The sequence below is a fragment of the Hyperolius riggenbachi genome, chromosome 12, assembly GCF_040937935.1.
Source record: "Hyperolius riggenbachi isolate aHypRig1 chromosome 12, aHypRig1.pri, whole genome shotgun sequence".
NCBI classification, from domain to species: Eukaryota; Metazoa; Chordata; class Amphibia; order Anura; family Hyperoliidae; genus Hyperolius; species Hyperolius riggenbachi.
In genome coordinates, this window is record NC_090657.1 from 167,457,012 (window position 1) to 167,478,849 (window position 21,838).

The window sequence follows — 21,838 nt, forward strand, 5'->3', positions numbered from 1 at the left end:
TTTCCTGGGTCCCGCGCATTCAGTGTTGGCCAGCGGTATCCCCTTACCTCGATTATTCTTCCAAGGATCCCCATTTGCCAATCAGGATGGCCAAGCGGCAGTGTGCGGCAAGATGTCAGGTGGTGTGTCGTCATCGGAATGACGTCAAATTTTAAAGTGGACCCGATCTTTTGCACAGGGCAGTGCGTATGCCCTGTAGCATGTTTTACTTGCGTTGAAAGACATCCATGGCTACAATTACTAGGTAAGGCTCAGGGGTGTTGATCCAGGGATTTTATCTAAATGCCATCTGAAGTCGGGAAGGAATTTTGGGGCTAATTGAACCATGCCTTGTAAAGGTTTTTCGCCTTTCTCTGGATCAACAGGGATATGTGAGGGAGCAGGCTTTTCAACCCAAATACCTATGTAACTGTGTCATCCCACTTATTCACGTAAGCTTTGCTTCTCTTTCACAGTGCTGATTCTCCTGCTTTGCCGGATAAAATTATTTCCATTGGAGACTGAGCCTCCAAATTTTATTATAGTGTATGAAGAAGATGTGGACAGCAAGCACTGTGAGATATGTGCTTATCACTGGTGAGAATTTTAGTTCAACATTTTTTTTTTTTTAAGAAAACCAAAAAGTAAACTGGGACTTAAAGTGGCCACACACCATACAATTTTTTAATTGCGCTGATAGCTGTCTCCCTCAAAGCCTGCTGATGCTTGAGTGCGGGGGTCCTTGGTTGTCACATGTCATGATGAGGGAAGGGCAGCAGGTGAGCTGTACAGTGCAGTTTTCGGCAGTTGATAAAAGCAGGGCTAAACCATCTGGGTTTCCCCCCCCCCCCCAAAACCTGACAAGGCTCCCCTGCTGTTACTGCTGGTTACAAAAGTCAGTCAGCGTTATGTCAGGCACTGACGGCCACAGATTACAGTTATCTATGTAAAATTAAAGGGCCATCACAAAAAAAAAAAAAAAAAAAAAAAAGACACAGGAAGGCTTCTATATACTTATTATATCTACTGTGGGATGGCTGAAAATTAAATAATTCGCGGTAGTGGTCCTTTAAAGGGACTCCGAGCTCTGAGTAAAAATAAAATTTGAACTTACCCGGGGCTTTCTCCATCCCAGCCCTGGTCGGGACGTCACACGCCGGCCTCCTGGCTCTTCTCTCAGCGCCGGCCGCCGCGCGTCATGACGGCGGCCGGCGTGACAGCACGGCGCATGCCGCGCGGCGGCCGGCGTGTGACGTCATTCGTGACGTATAGGGAAGGAGAAGCCCCGACACTCGCCAGTGTCGCCCGGGGGCCCGGCCTGTCCGCGCTATGCGGACAGCCGCCGGGAGAAGAGCCAGGAGGCCGGCGTGGGACGTCCCGACCAGGGCTGGGATGGAGAAAGCCCCGGGTAAGTTCAAATTTTATTTTTACTCAGAGCTCTGAGTCCCTTTAAGCTTATTCAGCAAGTAGCTACCAGGCAGGAGTGAGCAGTTACCAGGCAGCAGCAATCAGTTGTGAGAGTTTGAGAGGCATTTCACTGCCTATCAACAGTCTGTGGAAAAGAGTTGAGTTCTTGCTGCAATGCAACACACACAGCAGAAACTATAGCCTGCTATAAGAGGATATATGTTTAGTATATAGTATAATTATGAATAGTGATCATAGAACTATTAACTAATAAGTTGATCAATAATAGAGCTATATATTAAGGTAAATAGGTTTGCTTTCTATATATTTAACCACTTCAGGACCAGCACCCTCTGTCCCCTTAAGGACCAGTGGGTGCTGGTCCAGTAAACCGCCGCTTCCCGACGAATCGCCGCTTAAATCCGCCGCTCCCGCCGGTCACGTCGATCTGTCCCCGCCGCAGGCTGCTCTCTCTCTGCCGTCGGTATGACGGCAGAGCACTTCGCGCCAGTCAGGAGCCGCTTTCATTGGCTCCTGACCCTGTCACTCCATGTAAGCCAATGGGAACAGCTTACATGAATGACAGGGCCAGGAGCCAATGAAAACGGCTCCTGCCCGGCTCACAGTGCTCTACCGTCATAGAGGCGGCAGGGCAGCATATTGCGGCGGAGATCGAGCGGCTACAGTGGCGGAGACGGGTGGGGGCGCGTGGTCAATGGGACGTAGAGTTTATATCAGGTCAGAACCGCAGCGCCCCCTGCCCGCCGTAGATTCATGCTGCGGCGGTCCGCAGGTAGTTAAGCATGATTTAAAACAGATGGTGGTTTGTTATGAAAACAATAAGGCCAAATGATTTAGCCATGTGATCAAACCATGTGACCGTATACAGTAGATGCCTTACAGAAAATCCCTGTCAATTAATGATGTTCCTGAAGAACATACCAGCTTCCTAGAATAAAGGTGAATTATGAACATACTGATATTTTGGTTTATGTCACTCCAATTAGGAGCATCAGATCATCTAGATATATGTCATAAGAATACCACTTGTGTCACAAGATCTAATCAAAAGGTTTATTGATGTCATTTTGATATTTTTTAACACACACACACGCACGCACGCACGCACGCACACACTTTGTTAAATAAGCCAAGTGAAGTCATATTTTTAATATATACACACACATAAATATTTATTGTGAGTCACCATAAAATCCCCTAAAAGACTCCATCTTAGAAACATTTATTATAAGAAGGCCTGGTTGCTGGTGTATTTTATCATTAAGCCTGAAAACTCGACACTCGACTAAGGCTAGGTTGACAGTGGGACCTTGCATTATAATGCGACGTTAAAGTCGCAAGGCAGCATTACAACGCAACAAGAAGTAGTAACACACATTAGTGCTGCGTTACCATTGCATACAGTAGCTACAATGGAGCATACAGGCAATTAAAAATATGCTTCCCTGTATCTGTTAACATCTGCGTTAATAGGTTACTCACTGCAGCAGTGCCTTACTATAATGCAACATTTACAACACTATGGTGTTGAGTCCTAGCTGAAAGTGAGAAATTTGCCCTCTTCTTCACAGACAAAGTCTCATCTATTCGGTCTGCTATCAAATCCACAACACCGAAAACCTATGCAGAGCCTTATAATGGATGCTGTCACAACCTTCGCCAGATGACCTGCGACCTGGACCCTAGCCCTACACAGTTTGTGTTAAAGCGCCCTGATCTGTTCAGGCCAGAATTTCACAAGATAGTCAACTGTTCCTTGCAAGCAGGGAAGTTTCCTACCTGCCTGAAAGAAGAAATCATCAGGCCATTACTTAAAAAAACATCCCTTGATTCGGATATTCTGAGCAACTACAGACCTGTCTCCAACCTCCCCCATCTGGCTTTGAAGGTGCGTACACACATGCGACTATAGTCGTTTGTAACGATCGTTCCCCGATCTTTACCAACGACGATCGTTACAAAAAATGAACCACCGACTATTAAGGCAAACGACGAACGAGCCAAATCGCTACAAAAGAAAGTTCTGTCTCGGCGGATTTTAACCAACGACGATCGTTTGCAAAAGTAGTACATCGTTGGAAACGGTCGTTCGTACTAGGCTTGACATGCGCATTTCACTATTTCTCCGTGAAACTTCTCATTTTTATGCGCAGGCGCAATAGTTGCTTTACGTGATGTAACGTTCGTTCTAACGATCAGATCGCTACACACCTTTTAAAACTAACTTTACTTGGGTCGTTCTTTCATCAATTAAAAGTTCGTTTGTCGTTCTCAACGAACTATCGTTGTCGCATGTGTGTACGTAGCATAAGAAGCACCACAGCTGTGAAACAGCCCATGTCCAGATTTCCAATGGCCTGCTCATGGCCAGAGAGAGAGGCAAGTGTTCCATCCTGATACTGCTTGATCTCTCAGCGGCTTTTGATACAGTTGACCATCAAATCTTGCTCAACAGGCTGCAAGAGTTCTGTGGCATTGATGGTTTAGTCCTCCAATGGTTCTCCTCCTTCCTGGCTGGCAGAACACAAAGAGTAGCCTTGGGGCCAGGGGCGTAGCAATAGGGGGTGCAGAGGTAGCGACCGCATCGGGGCCCTTGGGCCAGAGGGGCCCCGAAGGGTAGACCCTCTATCACAGTATTAGCTCTCTATTGGTCCTGTGCTGGTAATAATCACTTCTATAGATGCTTTGAATAGTAGTAATCCTTAACACACTGTTCCCCATCCCCTTCTTGCACCTCTGACACTGGGGTTGTCCTTGGCAGGTTTTGGTGCGCCGTATCAATTTTTATGTATAGAGTGCTTGGGGGGGGCCCCATGTAAAACTTGCACCGGGGCCCACAGCTCTTTAGCTACGCCACTGCTTGGGGCCTTTCCAGTTCAACCCTGTACCCAGTGGCGGATCTAGAGGGGTGCAGGCATGGCTAGTGCCATGGGCGACAGTACACCATGGGCGCCATGCCTGCCCCAATGCTGCCAGCCACCTTTGCATCTTGTGTGTATTTTCCTCTATGCCTCAGTCCCCCACGCCCCCCCTTCCTTTCCATGGGGCCATGCTGTTCTCCACCTCCGCATCTTGTACCTCCCTTCCTCCCATGCCCAATGCTTACGGTCTCCCGCGCCCGCCGCTCTCTGCCTGCCCCTGATGTCAAACTTTAGATTAGCGGCAAGAGGAGAGACGAGTACGCAAATAATCCACCCGTCGCGTCACATGCGGAAGTGACGTCATTAGTCACTTCCTGCGTTTGAAGCGCACCGGCGGGAAGTGTGTGCCCTGTCTGTCTCTCCTCTTGCCGCTAATCTAAAGTCTGACAGTAGGGACAGAGAGCCGGCGTGCGGGAGCGCGGGAGACCGGAAGCATCGAGTACCAACCAGGAGGCACAAGGCGCGGAGATGCGGACATCACGCCAGGAACAGAGAGCCGGGGGATGCGCGGCGGTGGTGAGCACTTCATCCCCCTTCCTTTTGCAAGTCTCAGTGATCCCTGGCAGCCCCAACTTTTTCTCATTCTGCCTGCCGGAAGCCATCAATAATGTAAGTAGATGGGTGCAGGCATAGCTTGTGTGGGGAGAGGGGTGGGCTGGCTGTGCAAGAAGAACAATCTAACCCTTGCCACATTCTGCTATAGGTCCCCACAAGGCCTCTATTGCATTCTGCTTTATGTCACTACAGGGCCTCTTTACTGCACTCTGCTTTATGTCACTACGGGGCCTCTTTACTGCACTCTGCTTTATGTCACTACAGGGCCTCTTTACTGCATTCTGCTATATGTCACCACAGGGCCCCTTTACTGCATTCTACTATATGTCACTTCAGTGCCTCTTTACTGCATTCTACTATATGTCACTTCAGTGCCTCTTTACTGCATTCTGCTTTATGTCACTACAGGGCCTCTTTACGGAATTCTGCTTTATGTCACTACTACAGGGCCTCTTTACTGCATCCTGCTATATGTCACTACATGGCCTCTTCACTGCATTCTGCTATATGTCACTACAGGACCTCATTACTGCATTCTGCTATATGTCACTACAGGACCTCATTACTGCATTCTGCTATATGTCACTACTGGGCCTCTTCACTGCATTCTGCTATATGTCACTACTGGGCCTCTTCACTGCATTCTGCTGTATGTCACTACTGGGCCTCTTCACTGCATTCTGCTATATGTCACTCACTACATGGCCTCTTTACTGCATTCTGCTATATATCACTACAGGGCCTCTTTACTGCATTCTGCTATATGTCACTACAGGGCCTCTTTACTGCACTCTGCTTTATGTCACTACAGGGCCTCTTTACTGCATTCTGCTATATGTCACCACAGGGCCCCTTTACTGCATTCTGCTTTATGTCACTACAGGGCCTCTTTACTGCATTCTGCTATATGTCACTACAGGGCCTCTTTACTGCATTCTGCTATATGTCACTACAGGGCCTCTTTACTGCATTCTGCTTTATGTCACTACATGGCCTCTTTACTGCATTCTGCTATATGTCACTACTGGGCCTCTTCACTGCATTCTGCTATATGTCACTCACTACATGGCCTCTTTACTGCATTCTGCTATATGTCACTACAGGGCCTCTTTACTGCATTCTGCTATATGTCACTACAGGGCCTCTTTACTGCATTCTGCTATATGTCACTACAGGGCCTCTTTACTGCATTCTGCTATATGTCACTACAGGACCTCATTACTGCATTCTGCTATATGTCACTACAGGGCCTCTTTACTTCATTCTGCTATATGTCACTACAGGACCTCATTACTACATTCTGCTATATGTCACTACTGGGCCTCTTCACTGCATTCTGCTATATGTCACTACTGGGCCTCTTCGCTGCATTCTGCTATATGTCACTACAGGGCCTCTTCACTGCATTCTGCTATATGTCACTACAGGGCCTCTTCACTGCATTCTGCTATATGTCACTACAGGACCTCTTTACTGCATTCTGCTATATGTCACTACTGGGCCTCTTCACTGCATTCTGCTATATGTCACTACAGGGCCTCTTCACTGCATTCTTCTATATGTCACTGTAAGGCCTCTTCTCAGCATTCTGCTATATGTCACTACAGAGTCTAATTACTGCATTCTGCTTTATGTCACTACAGGGCCTCTTTACTGCATTCTGCTATATGTTACTACAGGGCCTATTTACTGGATTATGCTATATGTTACTACAGGGCCTCTTTACTGCATTGTGCTATATATTACTACAGGGCCTATTTACTGGATTATGCTATATGTTACTACAGGGCCTCTTTACTGCATTGTGCTATATATTACTACAGGGCCTATTTACTGGATTATGCTATATGTTACTACAGGGCCTCTTTACTGCATTGTGCTATATATTACTACAGGGCCTATTTACTGCATTCTGCTATATATCACTACAGGGCCTCTTGCTAGCCTTGTAATTTGGGGGGGGGGGGATCGGGCTGGCTGTGCAAGAGGAGCTTACAATCTAACCCCTGCCGTACTTTGCTAGGCTACCTAATTATTTGATTTTGATGCCCCTGAATGTAATGCTTATTGTGAGGCACCTGGCTACTGAATTACATATTGGCTACATATTGTATCTGGAGGTGTGTAACTACTTAATAAAAACTACTAATTACATTTTTAGTTGGGGCAGTGACTACTTGATAAATTATCTGGAGGCATGTGACTACTTGGTGGGTGGGGGGCGCGCAATCTCAGTGTTTGCCATGGGCGCTATATTGCCTAGATACGCCTCTGCCTGTACCACTAAAATATGGTGTGCCCCAGGGCTCAATACTATCCCCTTTGTTGTTTAACATATACATACTGCCACTCAGGAAAATGATTCAAAAACAGTCTGACATACCACTGCTATGCTGATGACACCCAGCTATATTTGTCATTCAAACCCGACATGACAGACCTCATCCCAAAAATAAACACATGCTTAGCTGAGCTTCAGGAGAGGATGAATGACGACTGGCTTAAACTAAATGCTGACAAAACTGAGGTTCTTGTCATTGGAGGTCAGCACCTAACAGCAAAGCAGCTCCAGACACAGTCAACACTACTGAGGTTAGGGAACTCAGACCTTACTGGCTCCAACACTGTGTGCGCAGCTTGGTTGAACTCAGGGGCGGTTCTAGGTTCCTGGGAGATCCAGGGCACCAAGAGGGAACGAGTGTGTGCCGTGGCAAAACATGGGCGTGGCCGTGCAGCGTAAAGTGGGCGTGGTCATAGGTGGGGCCAAATGTACTTGAACATAGCAGGGGCCTAACTTACATATATTCAATAGGCAGTATTTCACATATATAAGCCCCTCACCTGGCTTCTGTCTTGCCTTCGACTGGCTGGCCTGTGCGCCGTACTCGGCTGGTGGTGATGCTGTGCCGGCCTGGCTGACGGTGATGCTGTGCCGGCCTGGCAGACGGTGATGCTGTGCCGGCCTGGCAGACGGTGATGCTGTGCCGGCCTGGCAGACGGTGATGCTGTGCCGGCCTGGCAGACGGTGATGCTGTGCCGGCCTGGCAGACGATGATGCTGTGCCGGCCTGGCAGACGATGATGCTGTGCCGGCTTGGCTTTGCTAGGTGACTTTCTGGGGCTTAGCTGGGCTGGGCAATTTGCTGGGGGCATTTTGTTTTGTTTTTTCTGGGCTGGGGGCTTTACTAGGCTTTGCTTGGCTGTATGCTTTGTTGGGCTGGGACCATGAGGCTTTGATAGGCTGGGGGGTTTGCGTTGCTGAGGGCTCTGCTTTGCTGGGCTGGGGCCCTGGGGCTTTGCTTGGTTGTAGATAGGCAGCTTCCCCCAGTATAGAATATATAGGCAGCTTCCCCCAGTGTAGGTTAAATAGGTAGGTTTCCCCAAGTATAGGTTAGATAAGCAGCTTCCCCCAGTGTAGGTTAGATATGTATGTTTCCCCAGTATAGGTTAGATAGGCAGCTTCCCCCAGTGTATGTTAGATAGGCAGCTTCCCGCAGTATAGATTATATAGGCAGCTTCCCCCCGTATAGATTATATAGGCAGCTTCCCCCCGTATAGATTATATAGGCAGCTTCCCCCAGTATAGATTATATAGGCAGCTTCCCCCAGTATAGATTATGCAGCTTCCCCCAGTATAGATTATATAGGCAGCTTCCCCCAATATAGATTAGATAGGCAGCTTCCCCCAATATAGATTATATAGGCAGCTTCCCCCAGTATAGGTTAGATAGGCAGCTTCCCCCAGCCAGTATAGGTTAGATAGGCAGCTTCCCCCAGCCAGTATAGGTTAGATAGGTAGGTTCCCCCAGCATAGGTTAGATATGTAGGTTCCCCCAGTATAGGTTAGATAGGTAGGTTCCCCCAGTATAGGTTAGGTAGGTAGATTCCCCCAGAGTAGGTTAGATAGGTAGGTTCCCTCAGTATAGGTTAGATAGGTAGGTTCCCCATGTGTAGATTAGATAGTTAGGTTCCCCCAGCGTAGATTAGATTGATGTCATCACAGGGGGTGATGTAACCAAGACACCGGACGCCGCGGGGAGGAAGTCGGAAGCACATGGAAGCTGTGCCTGCGGCAAACTGAAGACAGCTGAGTTTTTAACTGCCCGCTCCCCAGTGGCGCACGGAATGGGGGTGTTCCGGGTGTCTGGAACCCCCCCCTGCACCGAGACCGGAAGTGGGGCTGCCGCATGGCCCGGCCGGCTGGGGAGAGAAGAGAGAAAAAAATGATGGAGGCGCCAATAAGGGATGCGGGAGCCGGCTTTATTCCTCGCTCCCTCACTCCCTCTGAATGCCCCCACCTGCTGTGAATGTGTGCCCGGCTCCCCCATGAGTGTGTGTGCAGCGGAGCGGTAGGTCCTCTTACCGCAGATCAGGCGCACTGGCAACTAGTCTCCTGCTTCCTGTGACGTCATGGTAAACAGGAAGCAGGAGACTAGTTGCCGGTGCGCCTGATCTGCGGTAGGAGGACCTACCGCTCCGCTGCGCACACTCAAGGGGAAGCCGGGCACACATTCACAGCAGGTGGGGGCATTCAGAGGGAGGGAAGGAGCGAGGAATAAAGCCACCGGCTCCCGCATCCCTTATTGGCGCGGCTGGCCTCTCCATTTTATTCTGTCTTTTCTCCCCAGGGCAATCTTCTCCCCACACAGGGGCACCTTCCTCCACCTATCTAATCTATACTGGGGGACATTTACCTATCTAACTTATACTGGGGGACATATACCTATCTAACCCATCTAACCTATACTGGGGTGCATATACCTATCTAACCTATACTGGGGGGCATATACCTATCTAACCTATACTGGGGGGCATATACCTATCTAACCTATACTGGGGGCATATACCTATCTAACCTATACTGGGGGGCATATACCTATCTAACCTATACTGGGGGGCATATACCTATCTAACCTATACTGGGGGGCATATACCTATCTAACCTATACTGGGGGACATATACCTATCTAACCTATACTGGGGGACATATACCTATCTAATCTATACTGGGGGACATATACATATCTAATCTAGATATGTATATGCCCCCCAGTATAGATTAGATAGGTATATGCCCCCCAGTATAGATTAGATAGGTATCTGCCCAGTATAGATTAGATAGGTATATGCCCCCCAGTATAATCTATATTGGGCATATAACCATCTAATCTATATTGGGGGACATATACCTATCTAATCTATACTGGGGGGCATATACCTATCTAATCTATATTGGGCATATAACCATCTAATCTATACTGGGGGGGCATATACCTATCTAATCTATTCTGGGGGCATATACCTATCTAACCTATACTGGGGGAAACTATATAGGCTACCTATACTGGGGGGGACCTATAGCTGGCTACCTATACTGCGGGCACCTATACCTGTCTCCACGTTGGGGGCGCATTTTACGCCCTCACCCTGGGTGCAATTTAGCCTAGAAACTGCTAGTATTTGGCTCCACCCACACCATGTTTTGGCCACGCCCACACACCCAGTGCCCCCTCCTGCCACTCAATAGATCCGGGGCACCATGGCAACAGGTTCCAGGCGATGCCCCGGATCAAAGGCCCTAGCGACGCCCCTGGTTGAACTGACTGATGGGGAGTTAAACTTCAGGAATCAAATCTCAGCTGTGGTGAAACATTTCTTATTTCACCTAATGAATATTGCAAAAATTAAGCACCTCATTCCTTTAGAGGATCTTCCATCCCTAGTTCACACCATCATGGCTGGACTATTGCAATGCCCTCTATGCAGGACTTCCAAATAAAGACCTTCCACATAAAGACCTACACCGCCTGCAGCTAGTACAGAATGCTGCCGCAAGACTGTTAACAAGCCAACCCCGCCATTGCCGCATAACACCGATCCTTCGCTCACTACACTGGCTACTCATAAAATGGAGAATCCTTTTCAAAATTGGCATGCTAACATTGAAATCCCTACACGACCTAGCCCTGGATACCTGAAGGATTTGTTACAACAACCCACAACCTCAGATCAAAAGGATCCTATAAGTTTACCAACCCCAGAGTCCAACCTTTGGAGCCAGAGCTTTCTGTTATGCTGTCCCTACCCTGTGGAATGCCCTGCCAAACGTAATCCAGACAGCTCCAATCCTGGACACATTTAAATCAAAACTGAAAAGCCACCTGTGTAGTCTGGCATTTATGATCACATAACTTTTCCCCCTGTACACATCACTATGTACTGATCTGAGACAAGCTTATGCGCTTTGGGTCCTATGGGAGAAAAGCGCTTTACAAAGATTTTGTTGTTGTTGAAAGAAAGACTGTCTTCCACCGTGACACTAGAATCCAAGAGAGGTAATATGCATTATTCTTGGTGATTTATTGACAATAGTTGAAATAAATGTTGCAGATTTGTCATTTTAAAACTTCAACAATTTACATTTTTTAAATAACTTTTTTATGTCATTTTTTAATATACCAATCAGTAAGCAATACTATTTAAATGCAATTGAAGGCTAAGGCCCGGGTTCACATTAGCGTTTTTTTGCGGAACGTAACCAGAACGTAGAGATGAGCGTAATGACCTAATTACGATTTCGCGAAATTTCGCGTAATTAGTGTAATTACGATTATGGCCGTAAGTACATAATTGTAATGAAGAAGGATTTAGCGAAATTTCGCGTAAGCGTAATTTTCACGTAATTTTCGCATTACAGTGGGTTCATGCCGTAATTTCGCATTAAACGCTACCGTAATTTCGCGTTAAACCGTAACGCTCCGTATAATATAAAAAAGCCGCCGACTTTAAGGGTTAATAGCAAAGTCCCCTTAAATGCTAAGAGCCTCAAATTTGGAGAATATATTAAGGAGATCAGGAGGAATAAGAGGAAAATTTTTTTTTTCAAAAAGACCTTATAGTTTTTGAGAAAATCGATGTTAAAGTTTCAAAGTAAAAATGTATACATTTAAAAACCCGCCGACTTTAACGGTTAATAGCAAAGCCTGCTTAAAGTTTAGGAACACCAAATTCCTAGGGTATATTAAGGGGATCAGTGGGAATAAGAGGAAAAAAAATTTTTTCAAAAAGACCTTATAGTTTTTGAGAAAATCGATTTTTAAGTTTCAAGGGCGAAAATGTCTTTTAAATTCGGAAAATGTCAGTTTTTTTTGCACAGGTAACAATAGTGTATTATTTTCATAGATTCCCCCAAGTGGGAAGAGTTTTACTTACTTCGTTCTGAGTGTGGGAAATATAAAAAAAAAACGACGTGGGGTCCCCCCTCCCAGACCTCTTTAACCCCTTGTCCCCCATGCAGGCTGGGATAGCCAGAATGCGGAGCACCGGCCGCGTAGGGCTCCGCACCCTGACTATACCAGCCCGCATGGTCCATGGATTGGGGGGTCTCGGAAGGGGAGGGGCAGCCAAGCTTTCCCCTCCCCCTCCGAGCCCTTGTCCAATCCAAGGACAAGGGGCTCTTCTCCACCTCCGATGGGCGGTGGAGGTGGAGGCCGCGATTTCCTGGGGGGGAGGTTCATGGTGGAATCTGGGAGTCCCCTTTAAAAAGGGGTCCCCCAGATGCCCACCCCCCCTCCCAGGAGAAATGAGTATAGAGGTACTTGTACCCCTTACCCATTTCCTTTAAGAGTTAAAAGTAAATAAACACACAGACACTTAGAAAAAGTATTTTAATTGAACAAAAAACATAACCACGAAAAAAGTCCTTTAATATTCTTAAATAACCATTAATACTTACCTGTCCCTTTAAAAGCCAGTTCCCACGCAATATCCTCGGAAATATACTAAACAGTTACAATATAACAAAGTTATTACAATGTAACAACTTTGTTACATTGTAACTACGCCGCACCCGACGCCACTCGCCGCTCAGCCGCCGCACCCGCACGCACCCGACAGAGCTCTGAGCTATATAGCTCAAAGCTCCCTAAGCATCTTTGTATTTGGGCTCCAAGGAGCCCCATTGGTCCTTAGCAGACCAATGGGGTTCCTTTAAATCAGAAGGAACCCCATTGGTCTGCTAAGGACCAATGGGGCTCCTTGGAGCCCAAATACAAAGATGCTTACAGAGCTCTGAGCTATATAGCTCAGAGCTCTGTCGGGTGCGTGCGGGACGCTAAGTCCCCGCCGGCTCCCGCTGTCCACCCCGCCCACATCTGTCACCCACATGTCACCCACATGTGGGTGACATGTGGGTGACATGTGGGAGAGGCGGGGAAGGCAGCGGGAGCCGGCGGGGACTTAGCGTCCCGCACGCACCCAACAGAGCTCTGAGCTATATAGCTCAGAGCTCTGTAAGCATCTTTGTATTTGGGCTCCAAGGAGCCCCATTGGTCCTTAGCAGACCAATGGGGTTCCTTCTGATTTAAAGGAACCCCATTGGTCTGCTAAGGACCAATGGGGCTCCTTGGAGCCCAAATACAAAGATGCTTAGGGAGCTCTGAGCTATATAGCTCAGAGCTCTGTCGGGTGCGTGCGGGTGCGGCGGCTGAGCGGCGAGTGGCGTCGGGTGCGGCGTAGTTACAATGTAACAAAGTTGTTACATTGTAATAACTTTGTTATATTGTAACTGTTTAGTATATTTCCGAGGATATTGCGTGGGAACTGGCTTTTAAAGGGACAGGTAAGTATTAATGGTTAATTAAGAATATTAAAGGACTTTTTTCGTGGTTATGTTTTTTGTTCAATTAAAATACTTTTTCTAAATGTCTGTGTGTTTATTTACTTTTAACTCTTAAAGGAAATGGGTAAGGGGTACAAGTACCTCTATACTTATTTCTCCTGGGAGGGGGGGTGGGCATCTGGGGGACCCCTTTTTAAAGGGGACTCCCAGATTCCACCATGAACCTCCCCCCCAGGAAATCGCGGCCTCCACCTCCACCGCCCATCGGAGGTGGAGAAGAGCCCCTTGTCCTTGGATTGGACAAGGGCTCGGAGGGGGAGGGGAAAGCTTGGCTGCCCCTCCCCTTCCGAGACCCCCCCAATCCATGGACCATGCGGGCTGGTATAGTCAGGGTGCGGAGCCCCACGCGGCCGGTGCTCCGCATTCTGGCTATCCCAGCCTGCATGGGAGACAAGGGGTTAAAGAGGTCTGGGAGGGGGGACCCCACGTCGTTTTTTTTTTATATTTCCCACACTCAGAACGAAGTAAGTAAAACTCTTCCCACTTGGGGGAATCTATGAAAATAATACACTATTGTTACCTGTGCAAAAAAAACTGACATTTTCCGAATTTAAAAGACATTTTCGCCCTTGAAACTTAAAAATCGATTTTCTCAAAAACTATAAGGTCTTTTTGAAAAAAAATTTTTTCCTCTTATTCCCACTGATCCCCTTAATATACCCTGGGAATTTGGTGTTCCTAAACTTTAAGCAGGCTTTGCTATTAACCGTTAAAGTCGGCGGGTTTTTAAATGTTTACATTTTTCCTTTGAAACTTTAACATCGATTTTCTCAAAAACTATAAGGTCTTTTTGAAAAAAAATTTTTTCCTCTTATTCCTCCTGATCTCCTTAATATATTCTCCAAATTTGAGGCTCTTAGCATTTAAGGGGGCTTTGCTATTAACCCTTTAAGTCGGCGGCTTTTTTAGATTATACGGAGCGTTACGGTTTAACGCGAAATTACGGTAGCGTTTAATGCGAAATTACGGCATGAACGAAACGCGAAATTTCGCATTGAAAATTACGCTTACGGTATTTTCAATTACGATTTTAATGGCAATTACGCTACCGCAATTTCGCATCGTAATCGCGAATTTCGCATGCGTAATTATAGTAATGCGAAATTTCGCAAATTTCAGCTCAACTCTACCAGAACGTATACTGTACAAACGGAACAGATGTGTAAGGATCCAATGTTAACCTATGGATCCCTTCACATGCTTCCGTTGGTTCGGATACATTCCGTACGTTCTTGTTCACCTAAAAAATGCTGCAGGCCCCAATTTTCCGGGCCGTTCTGCCCAGCAGAATATAACCGGACAAAAAATGCTGCAGCATTGGGGCAATGGAAAACGGGACGTTTCTTCACACTAGTGAATTAACAGTTGCAACCCTGAGCGGCGGGAGGGTGAGGGAGGGTGCAGCAGCCGGGCGGGTGGGTGAGGGAGGGTAAAATGCACACCTAATGCTCTTTTGAAGCCGGCAGTAGAGGCTTCTGTCTTCTTCTGCGTCATGTGACTAATCACATGACGCGCTGTGTAGTCACAGAGGAAGAAGAGGAAGCCTCTACCGCCGGCTTCAAAAGAGCGCGCTCAAGATGGCAGCCTCTCCTTTTACCTGCTCCACACCTTGTCTCGGCTCTGGGAAGCATTAATCACATATATGCACAGAAGGAACAAAAATACTTACAGATTCTGCACCATGAACTCTCTGGCTACAACTGGAACCTTCTGGGAAACGTGGAAGTTTATGGATGGCTAAGTTACAAGCTGGATTGTACTCACCATGAAAGTCATGTGTAGCTGACCTTGGTTTTGGAGTCCTGCATGGGATTGGGAAGCTGATAATCCACACAAACAAACAAACAAAAGCCTTCTCTACTCCTACAAGGACACACAATGGAATAGGATTTCTCCACCTGGATACTCATGAGGTCCACAGCTTCAAACAAGCAAACACAATAAAAAGCATGTCCAGGAAACACAGCAAGCAGATCTCATACCTTCCCAAGTCCTCTTCCCAAGGTAAGGGAATTCATCCTCCTTCCTCAAACAGCAGTAATATCCTTCAGCTGGCAATCCGTTTTTGCAGACTGTACAAATACTTGAAATGCATTCAGAGGCTGAAATTATATTGACTCCATTGCCTTTCTAAGTAAACCTTAGTAGGCCCCATGCTTCTGCATATCAATGGACTTTTCACACCTCTTGTAGCAGATTCTGAAGGCCAGCATTTGCTTTTGTCTACCCCCCACTGATAAACAACAACAATCAAAGGAAGAGCTTACTTAACCCATTCCTTCACAAAGAGCAATGTTAATCTATACAGCCAGCTTCTTACTATCTCTCAGGCCATTGAGAGCTGCATCTCACATTGGAAAAAAACAAGCTAATTTGCTGCAATCTCTAGGGATTTTAAATAAAACGCACAGAGGTATAAAAGGCGGCCAGGCCCATAAAAAGTGCCACACTCAGTCTCAGTCCAACTTCAGGGACCCAGGCCCATTCAAGGGAAAGAACTTTCCAGCGATCTCCAGTGATGTTTACTGGAAATCAGAGGCTGAAAGTAGCAGAAGTTACCATGTCCCTAGTCAGAGATGCAGTAACACCCCGGCAGTGAACCCAGTCGCCATTGCTAAGCCCCATGCAGTCATTGCATTGCTCTGCAATGCCCGCTCTATAAACAATAAGACAGCCATTATTGCGGACCTTATTCAGACATGCGATTTTTCATGCATCACTGAAACCTGGATTGATGCCAATGCGGGCCCCACACTGGAAGCAACCATCCCATACAATTACTCAGTCCTAAGTGAGGGAAGACGAGACCGCAGAGGAGGGGGTGTAGCAATTTGTGGCAAAACAACTCTGCAGCTCAGGGCCCTGAATGTTGGCTCAACAAAGTCTTTTGAATGTATAGGTGCCCAGATCTCAGCTGGTAAAGGCTTCAAAATTTTAGTGGTTTATCGTCCCCCCGGAGATGCTGACCCATTCCTACAGGAATTCTCAGAACTTCTGGCAATGCTAACTCTGTCTTATCCGAGATGGATCATCCTTGGTGACTTCAACGTCCGGGCTGATAACACTCAATCACAAGATGCAAATGAACTAATAAATCTCATGGGTGGACTAGGCTTCACACAAGTTGTAAAATCAGCTACCCACAGAGGAGGGCATACGCTAGACTTACTGTTCCACCTCGGAATGGACATTAGTAACATAACAGTAACCCCAGTGGTGTGGTCAGACCATCACATAATACAGTTTACTATTGAACATCACCCTATCAAGCAGCTCCCTAAAGAAACAATCAAAACCCGTCCCCTGAGTAAATTAACACCGGAGAGGATAACTGCCAACCTGGATTTTACAAATCTGCTCCACAGCCAAATGGACCCAAACACTCTAGTAACCCAGTACAACACCACGATATATGAAACACTTGACAGTATTGCCCCATGGCGCACCAAATCAGCAACCAAAAAGCAGAAAGCTAATTGGTTTGACAAAACCATCATGGATCTAAAAAAGAAAGGGCGCAGACTAGAAAGACAGTGGCGTAAATCAGGGACTGAGGAGCACAAATCTAGCCTAGTTCAACACCTCAGACAATACCAACAAGCAATAACCAAGAAAAAATCAGACTTTATCTCGCACAAAATATCTACAGCCAACAACAGAGCTGCTCAACTCTTCCACACAGTGGAATCACTCTGCAATCCTTCCTGCCTAAAAGCCCCAACCACATACTCCAGGGAAAGGTGTGAAGAATTCTCTGCCTTCTTCACAAACAAGGTGTCTACCATCCGTGCCAGCATTACACCAACTACATCAATTGACCACTGGACGTTGCATATGCCTACTACCGTACCACCATGGCAAGTCTTTGACACTCTGAGTGTAGAAGATTTTGGAATTCTCATTCAAAGTCTCCGCCCCACTACCTGCGACCTGGATCCTGGCCCAACTGGATCCTTAATGCAGTGCCCAGAGCTGATCAGGCCAGCACTTCACAAAATCACTCAGTGCTCCTTGCAAAGTGGTCTTTTCCCAGAAGAACTAAAGAAAGCAATCATAAAACCCCTCCTGAAGAAACCATCACTAGATCCTGATTCTGTAACCAACTACAGACCTGTGGCGAACTTACCATTCCTATCAAAAGTTATCGAGAAAGCAGTCGCCAACCAGCTAGAAGCCAGGCTTACAGATAACATCTTTGATACTTTTCAGTCAGGATTCAGGAAAAGGCACAGCACTGAAACAGCATTAGTCCGAGTAATGAATGACCTACTTACTGCAAGAGACAAGGGTGATTGCTCAATTCTGATTCTTCTTGACTTGTCAGCAGCATTTGATACTGTGGATCATGAAATTCTTATCCAGCGACTGAAGAATTACTGTGGCCTAAGGGGTACTGTTCTTAGATGGTTTCAGACCTTCCTATCTGGCAGGACACAGCAAGTATGTCTGGGCACACACTACTCTAATCCAGTGCCACTTGCCTATGGAGTTCCACAGGGTTCTGTACTATCACCATTACTCTTTGCAGCGTATATGCTCCCACTGGGCAAAATAATCCAGAACTATGGCCTAGGATACCATTGTTATGCAGATGACACACAACTGTATCTGTCCTTCAAGCCTGGCACCCAAGACCCATCAGCATCCATAAATGCGTGTCTAGTGGATTTACAAAATTGGATGAACACCAGCTGGCTGAGGCTGAACTCTGACAAAACAGAGGTGTTGGTGGTAGGTGGTCCACACATGATGGATAAAGTTCAAAACGCTGACCACCTCAAACTAGCAATTGGGGGAGATACTGTACAGTATAAAGACTCTGTGCGAAACCTTGGGGTGATCCTGGATGGAAATCTAAAACTCAGACAGCAGGTATCAGCTGTCGTCAAGTCTTCCTTCTTCCATCTAAGAAATATAGCGAAAATCAAACACCTTATCCCAGCTGAAGACCTACCTGCCCTGGTTCACGCATTTGTATCCTCCCGTCTAGACTACTGCAACGCCCTGTTCATCGGATCTACAGATAAGGCTCTGCGCCCCTTACAGCTAGTACAGAATGCTGCAGCCAGACTCCTAGCCAATGCCCCCCGCAGCTCACACATCACCCCAGTACTGCAAACTCTTCACTGGTTGCCAGTAAAATGGAGAATCAATTTTAAGATCTGCCTGCTGACATTCAAGGCTCTACACCACATGGGACCCAAATACATAGCGGATCTATTGGAACTTTATGCCCCTTCACGCACCCTCCGCTCTGCCAACAAGATGAAGCTGGTTATTCCCAGGATACACTTAACATTTGGTGCTCGGGCCTTTTCCTACGCAGCCCCTACTCTATGGAACTCACTTCCACAATCAGTACGAGAGGCTCCTTCTCTGGACAGCTTTAAAAAAAGGCTTAAAACTCACCTCTTTTCCCGAGCCTTTGAGACTGCATAATGCAGGGTCACAGCGCTTTGAGTCCCCAGGGAGAAAAGCGCTATATAAATATTATTGTTATTGTTATTGTTGTTATTTAATGGCAAACTGAGTGAAAACTGATCCTATCAATCGTTGATCAGATCAGTTTTCACTTTTCATTTGGCAGTGTGCACAGAGCCATCCGGATCCGGTGAAGCAGAGACCGAATCCGCTCACCGGATCAGTTTGGCTCAAAACGCTAATGTGAACCGGGCCTTAGGGACAACTATCCTGCTTTGTTTTATTAAGATATATCTATTTAAAGTTCTTGATACAAGAATGGAACTCTATATACTACTGATAAGGCTAAAGCTATATTTGTGTGCGCCATACATTGTACAATCTCAAGACAATAATTGATGGAGGATAACATTTACAGAAGAAGAGTTGCTATATTGCTATGGACTTGTTTCACCAAATTAACTTTGACAATGTATATCAGATGATGGACAACAACCGGAGAGATGTATATTTGTGTATTTATGCTTTATCTACTTTTTATATCAATATCATTTCATAAAAAAATTCAACTGATGAGTGTTGCATATTTTTTTTCCAGAGGTAAACCTGGTAACCAATAAAAATTCTGTTCATAGTGAGCTATGAATGCACTACTTGCTATGATCTTGATTATGTCACCCTTTAGGCTAGTCCCTTTAAGCAGTCAATAATCATTTAAGGTAGATATCAATAAGATATTTGACAGATGGTCAATAAGATGCAAGTTAATACTGAATTATGGAAGATTTTTACGTAATTGTATGTGGATTGAAGATTGACCAATCTAATGAAGCCAAGGTGGGATATGATTAGTCCATTTTCAAGCTGCATCAGTTTTCATAAAATGCTCGTCCTGCATCAGGGTAGAAACACACTAGGCAGTGTGGAAAAGGTAGTGTTTTGTAGCGTATGCCTTTTTAGTCGGTTTTCCTTGCATTTGCGTTTCTTTCCCGCATGTGTTTTTCTTGCATTTTGTGTGTGTTCTAATGCTTTTGCGGTTTTCATATATAAATTGCATATGCATTTTGCATGCTTTTTTAATGCAAATAACTAGGTAGTCAACAGGAAACGGGAATACATCAAACATAGAATTAAAAAAGCATTTAAAAAAACGCACTAAACCGCAATACCTCTGTCACCATTGACTTTCATATGTGAGTTTTAGATGAGTTTCGGAAAAATATGCAGCAAGACCAGCGTTTTTAAAAGCGCACATTGCAGAATGCAAACATATGCATTTTTTCATGCAGTCCATTGACTTGCATTACGTGCGTTTTTGCTGCGTTTTCCGCAACGCTAGCGTTTCTGCCTAGTGTTTTCCTACTAGGGATGATCAATGAGATGCAAATTCTTCTGAAATTATGCAAGTTTTTATGCAATTATATGCAGTTTGAAAATGGACCAATCCATTTAAACCTGGGTTTAAATGGATTGGTCCATTTTCAAACTGCATATATTTGCATATATGTGATCATCTCTAGTTCCTACTCACAACTCGGAACTACTTGTATTACATTGAACACCCATAATTAGCAGCTCCCAAATTTGATTAGCTCATTTTCAGTTCTGGTTCAGACCCTGCAAATTCTGGTCCCTGTCAGACTGCAGTCAGTGTGTTGGAAAATTTGCACATTTCTGGTTAGTAGTCATTTAAAAAAAAAAAAAAGCTAATTCTGGTTTGATCAGTTGTGAAATACATATTGGCCTAGTGCACACCAGAGCGGTTCTGCTGCGGTTTGCGATCCGCTTGTGGGTGCGGATCCGCTAGGGTAATGCATTTCAATGGGCTGGTGCAAACCAGAGCGGGAGGCGTTTTGCAGAAACGCATACTCCCGGGTTGCTGCAGATTTTGGATTGCGGATGAGTTTCTGCCTCAATGTTAAGTATAGGAAAAACGCAAACCGCTCTGAAAAACGGCACTTCAGAGCGGTTTGCCAGACGTTTTTTGTTACAGTAGCTGTTCTGTAACAGCTTTACTGTAACAATACATGAAATCTACTACACCAAAAACTAATCACAAAACCGCAAAATGCTAGCTGAAACGCTACAGCAAAAGAAGAAAAAGCGTTTTAAAATCTGCTAGCATTTTGCGGATCTGCTAGCGGTTTTTGGTGTGCACTAGGCCAAAGTCTAATTTTTATAGCAGAATTTTATAGTGCTCTAATCAGATAACAGTAACTGCCACTTATTTAGCTTAGCAGCCAATTAGACCCAAATCTGGCGCTATGCAAATTCTAGCTTCTGTCAAAGAATCATTTGCATGCTGGTGGACTTTAAGACTGGACTTTCCACTATAGGTGCAAAACAATATATTGCCTTAAACACCACCTATCAATACACACCACACCCCTTTTAGGCCTCTTTTCCATAGACAGTTGACAGGCAGTGAAATGTCTCGCAAACTCTCACAAATGCTTGTTGCTGCCTGGTAACTGCTTGCTGAGCACTCAGTTCAACAGTCCGTGGGAAAAGAGGCCTTAGGCCTCTTGCACACTGCAAGCAAATCAGATTCAGATTCAGATTTTTAATCTGTTTTTACATCCGATTCCGATTCAGATTTTTAATCTTAACTGCATGCTGCGTTTTTTGATCCGTTTTTCTGTTGAATGTATTCAAGGAAAATCGGAAACGGAATCGGAATCGGAATCGGAATCGGAATCGGAATCGGAAAACGGATTTGCAGTGTGCAGGGAGCCTTAGACAAATGACAAACTGGGCACAGATGCCTTTATATGTGCAGATTTTCTGTATGAAAAAGGCACCATGAGGCTGGGAACACACTAAGCAGAAAAGCTAGCGTTGCGGAAAACGCAGCA

The 21,838-nt window shown here is 45.8% G+C and overlaps 1 protein-coding gene across 5 annotated transcripts in view; it reads left to right on the top strand.

The window, feature by feature from the left end:
• The window catches only part of LOC137542432 (cadherin-like protein 26), a 604,516-nt gene that overhangs the window by 392,114 nt on the left and 190,564 nt on the right, over window positions 1-21,838 (top strand). For 4 of the 5 annotated variants that reach the window (XM_068264331.1, XM_068264330.1, XM_068264332.1 and 1 more), the window contains one exon: window positions 456-576. In XM_068264331.1, the coding sequence (XP_068120432.1) occupies window positions 456-576 (121 nt within the window). Of the gene's footprint in view, window positions 1-455; window positions 577-2,978; window positions 3,115-21,838 lie in introns of those variants that run through there. The other variant, XM_068264333.1, reaches the window with a different exon arrangement.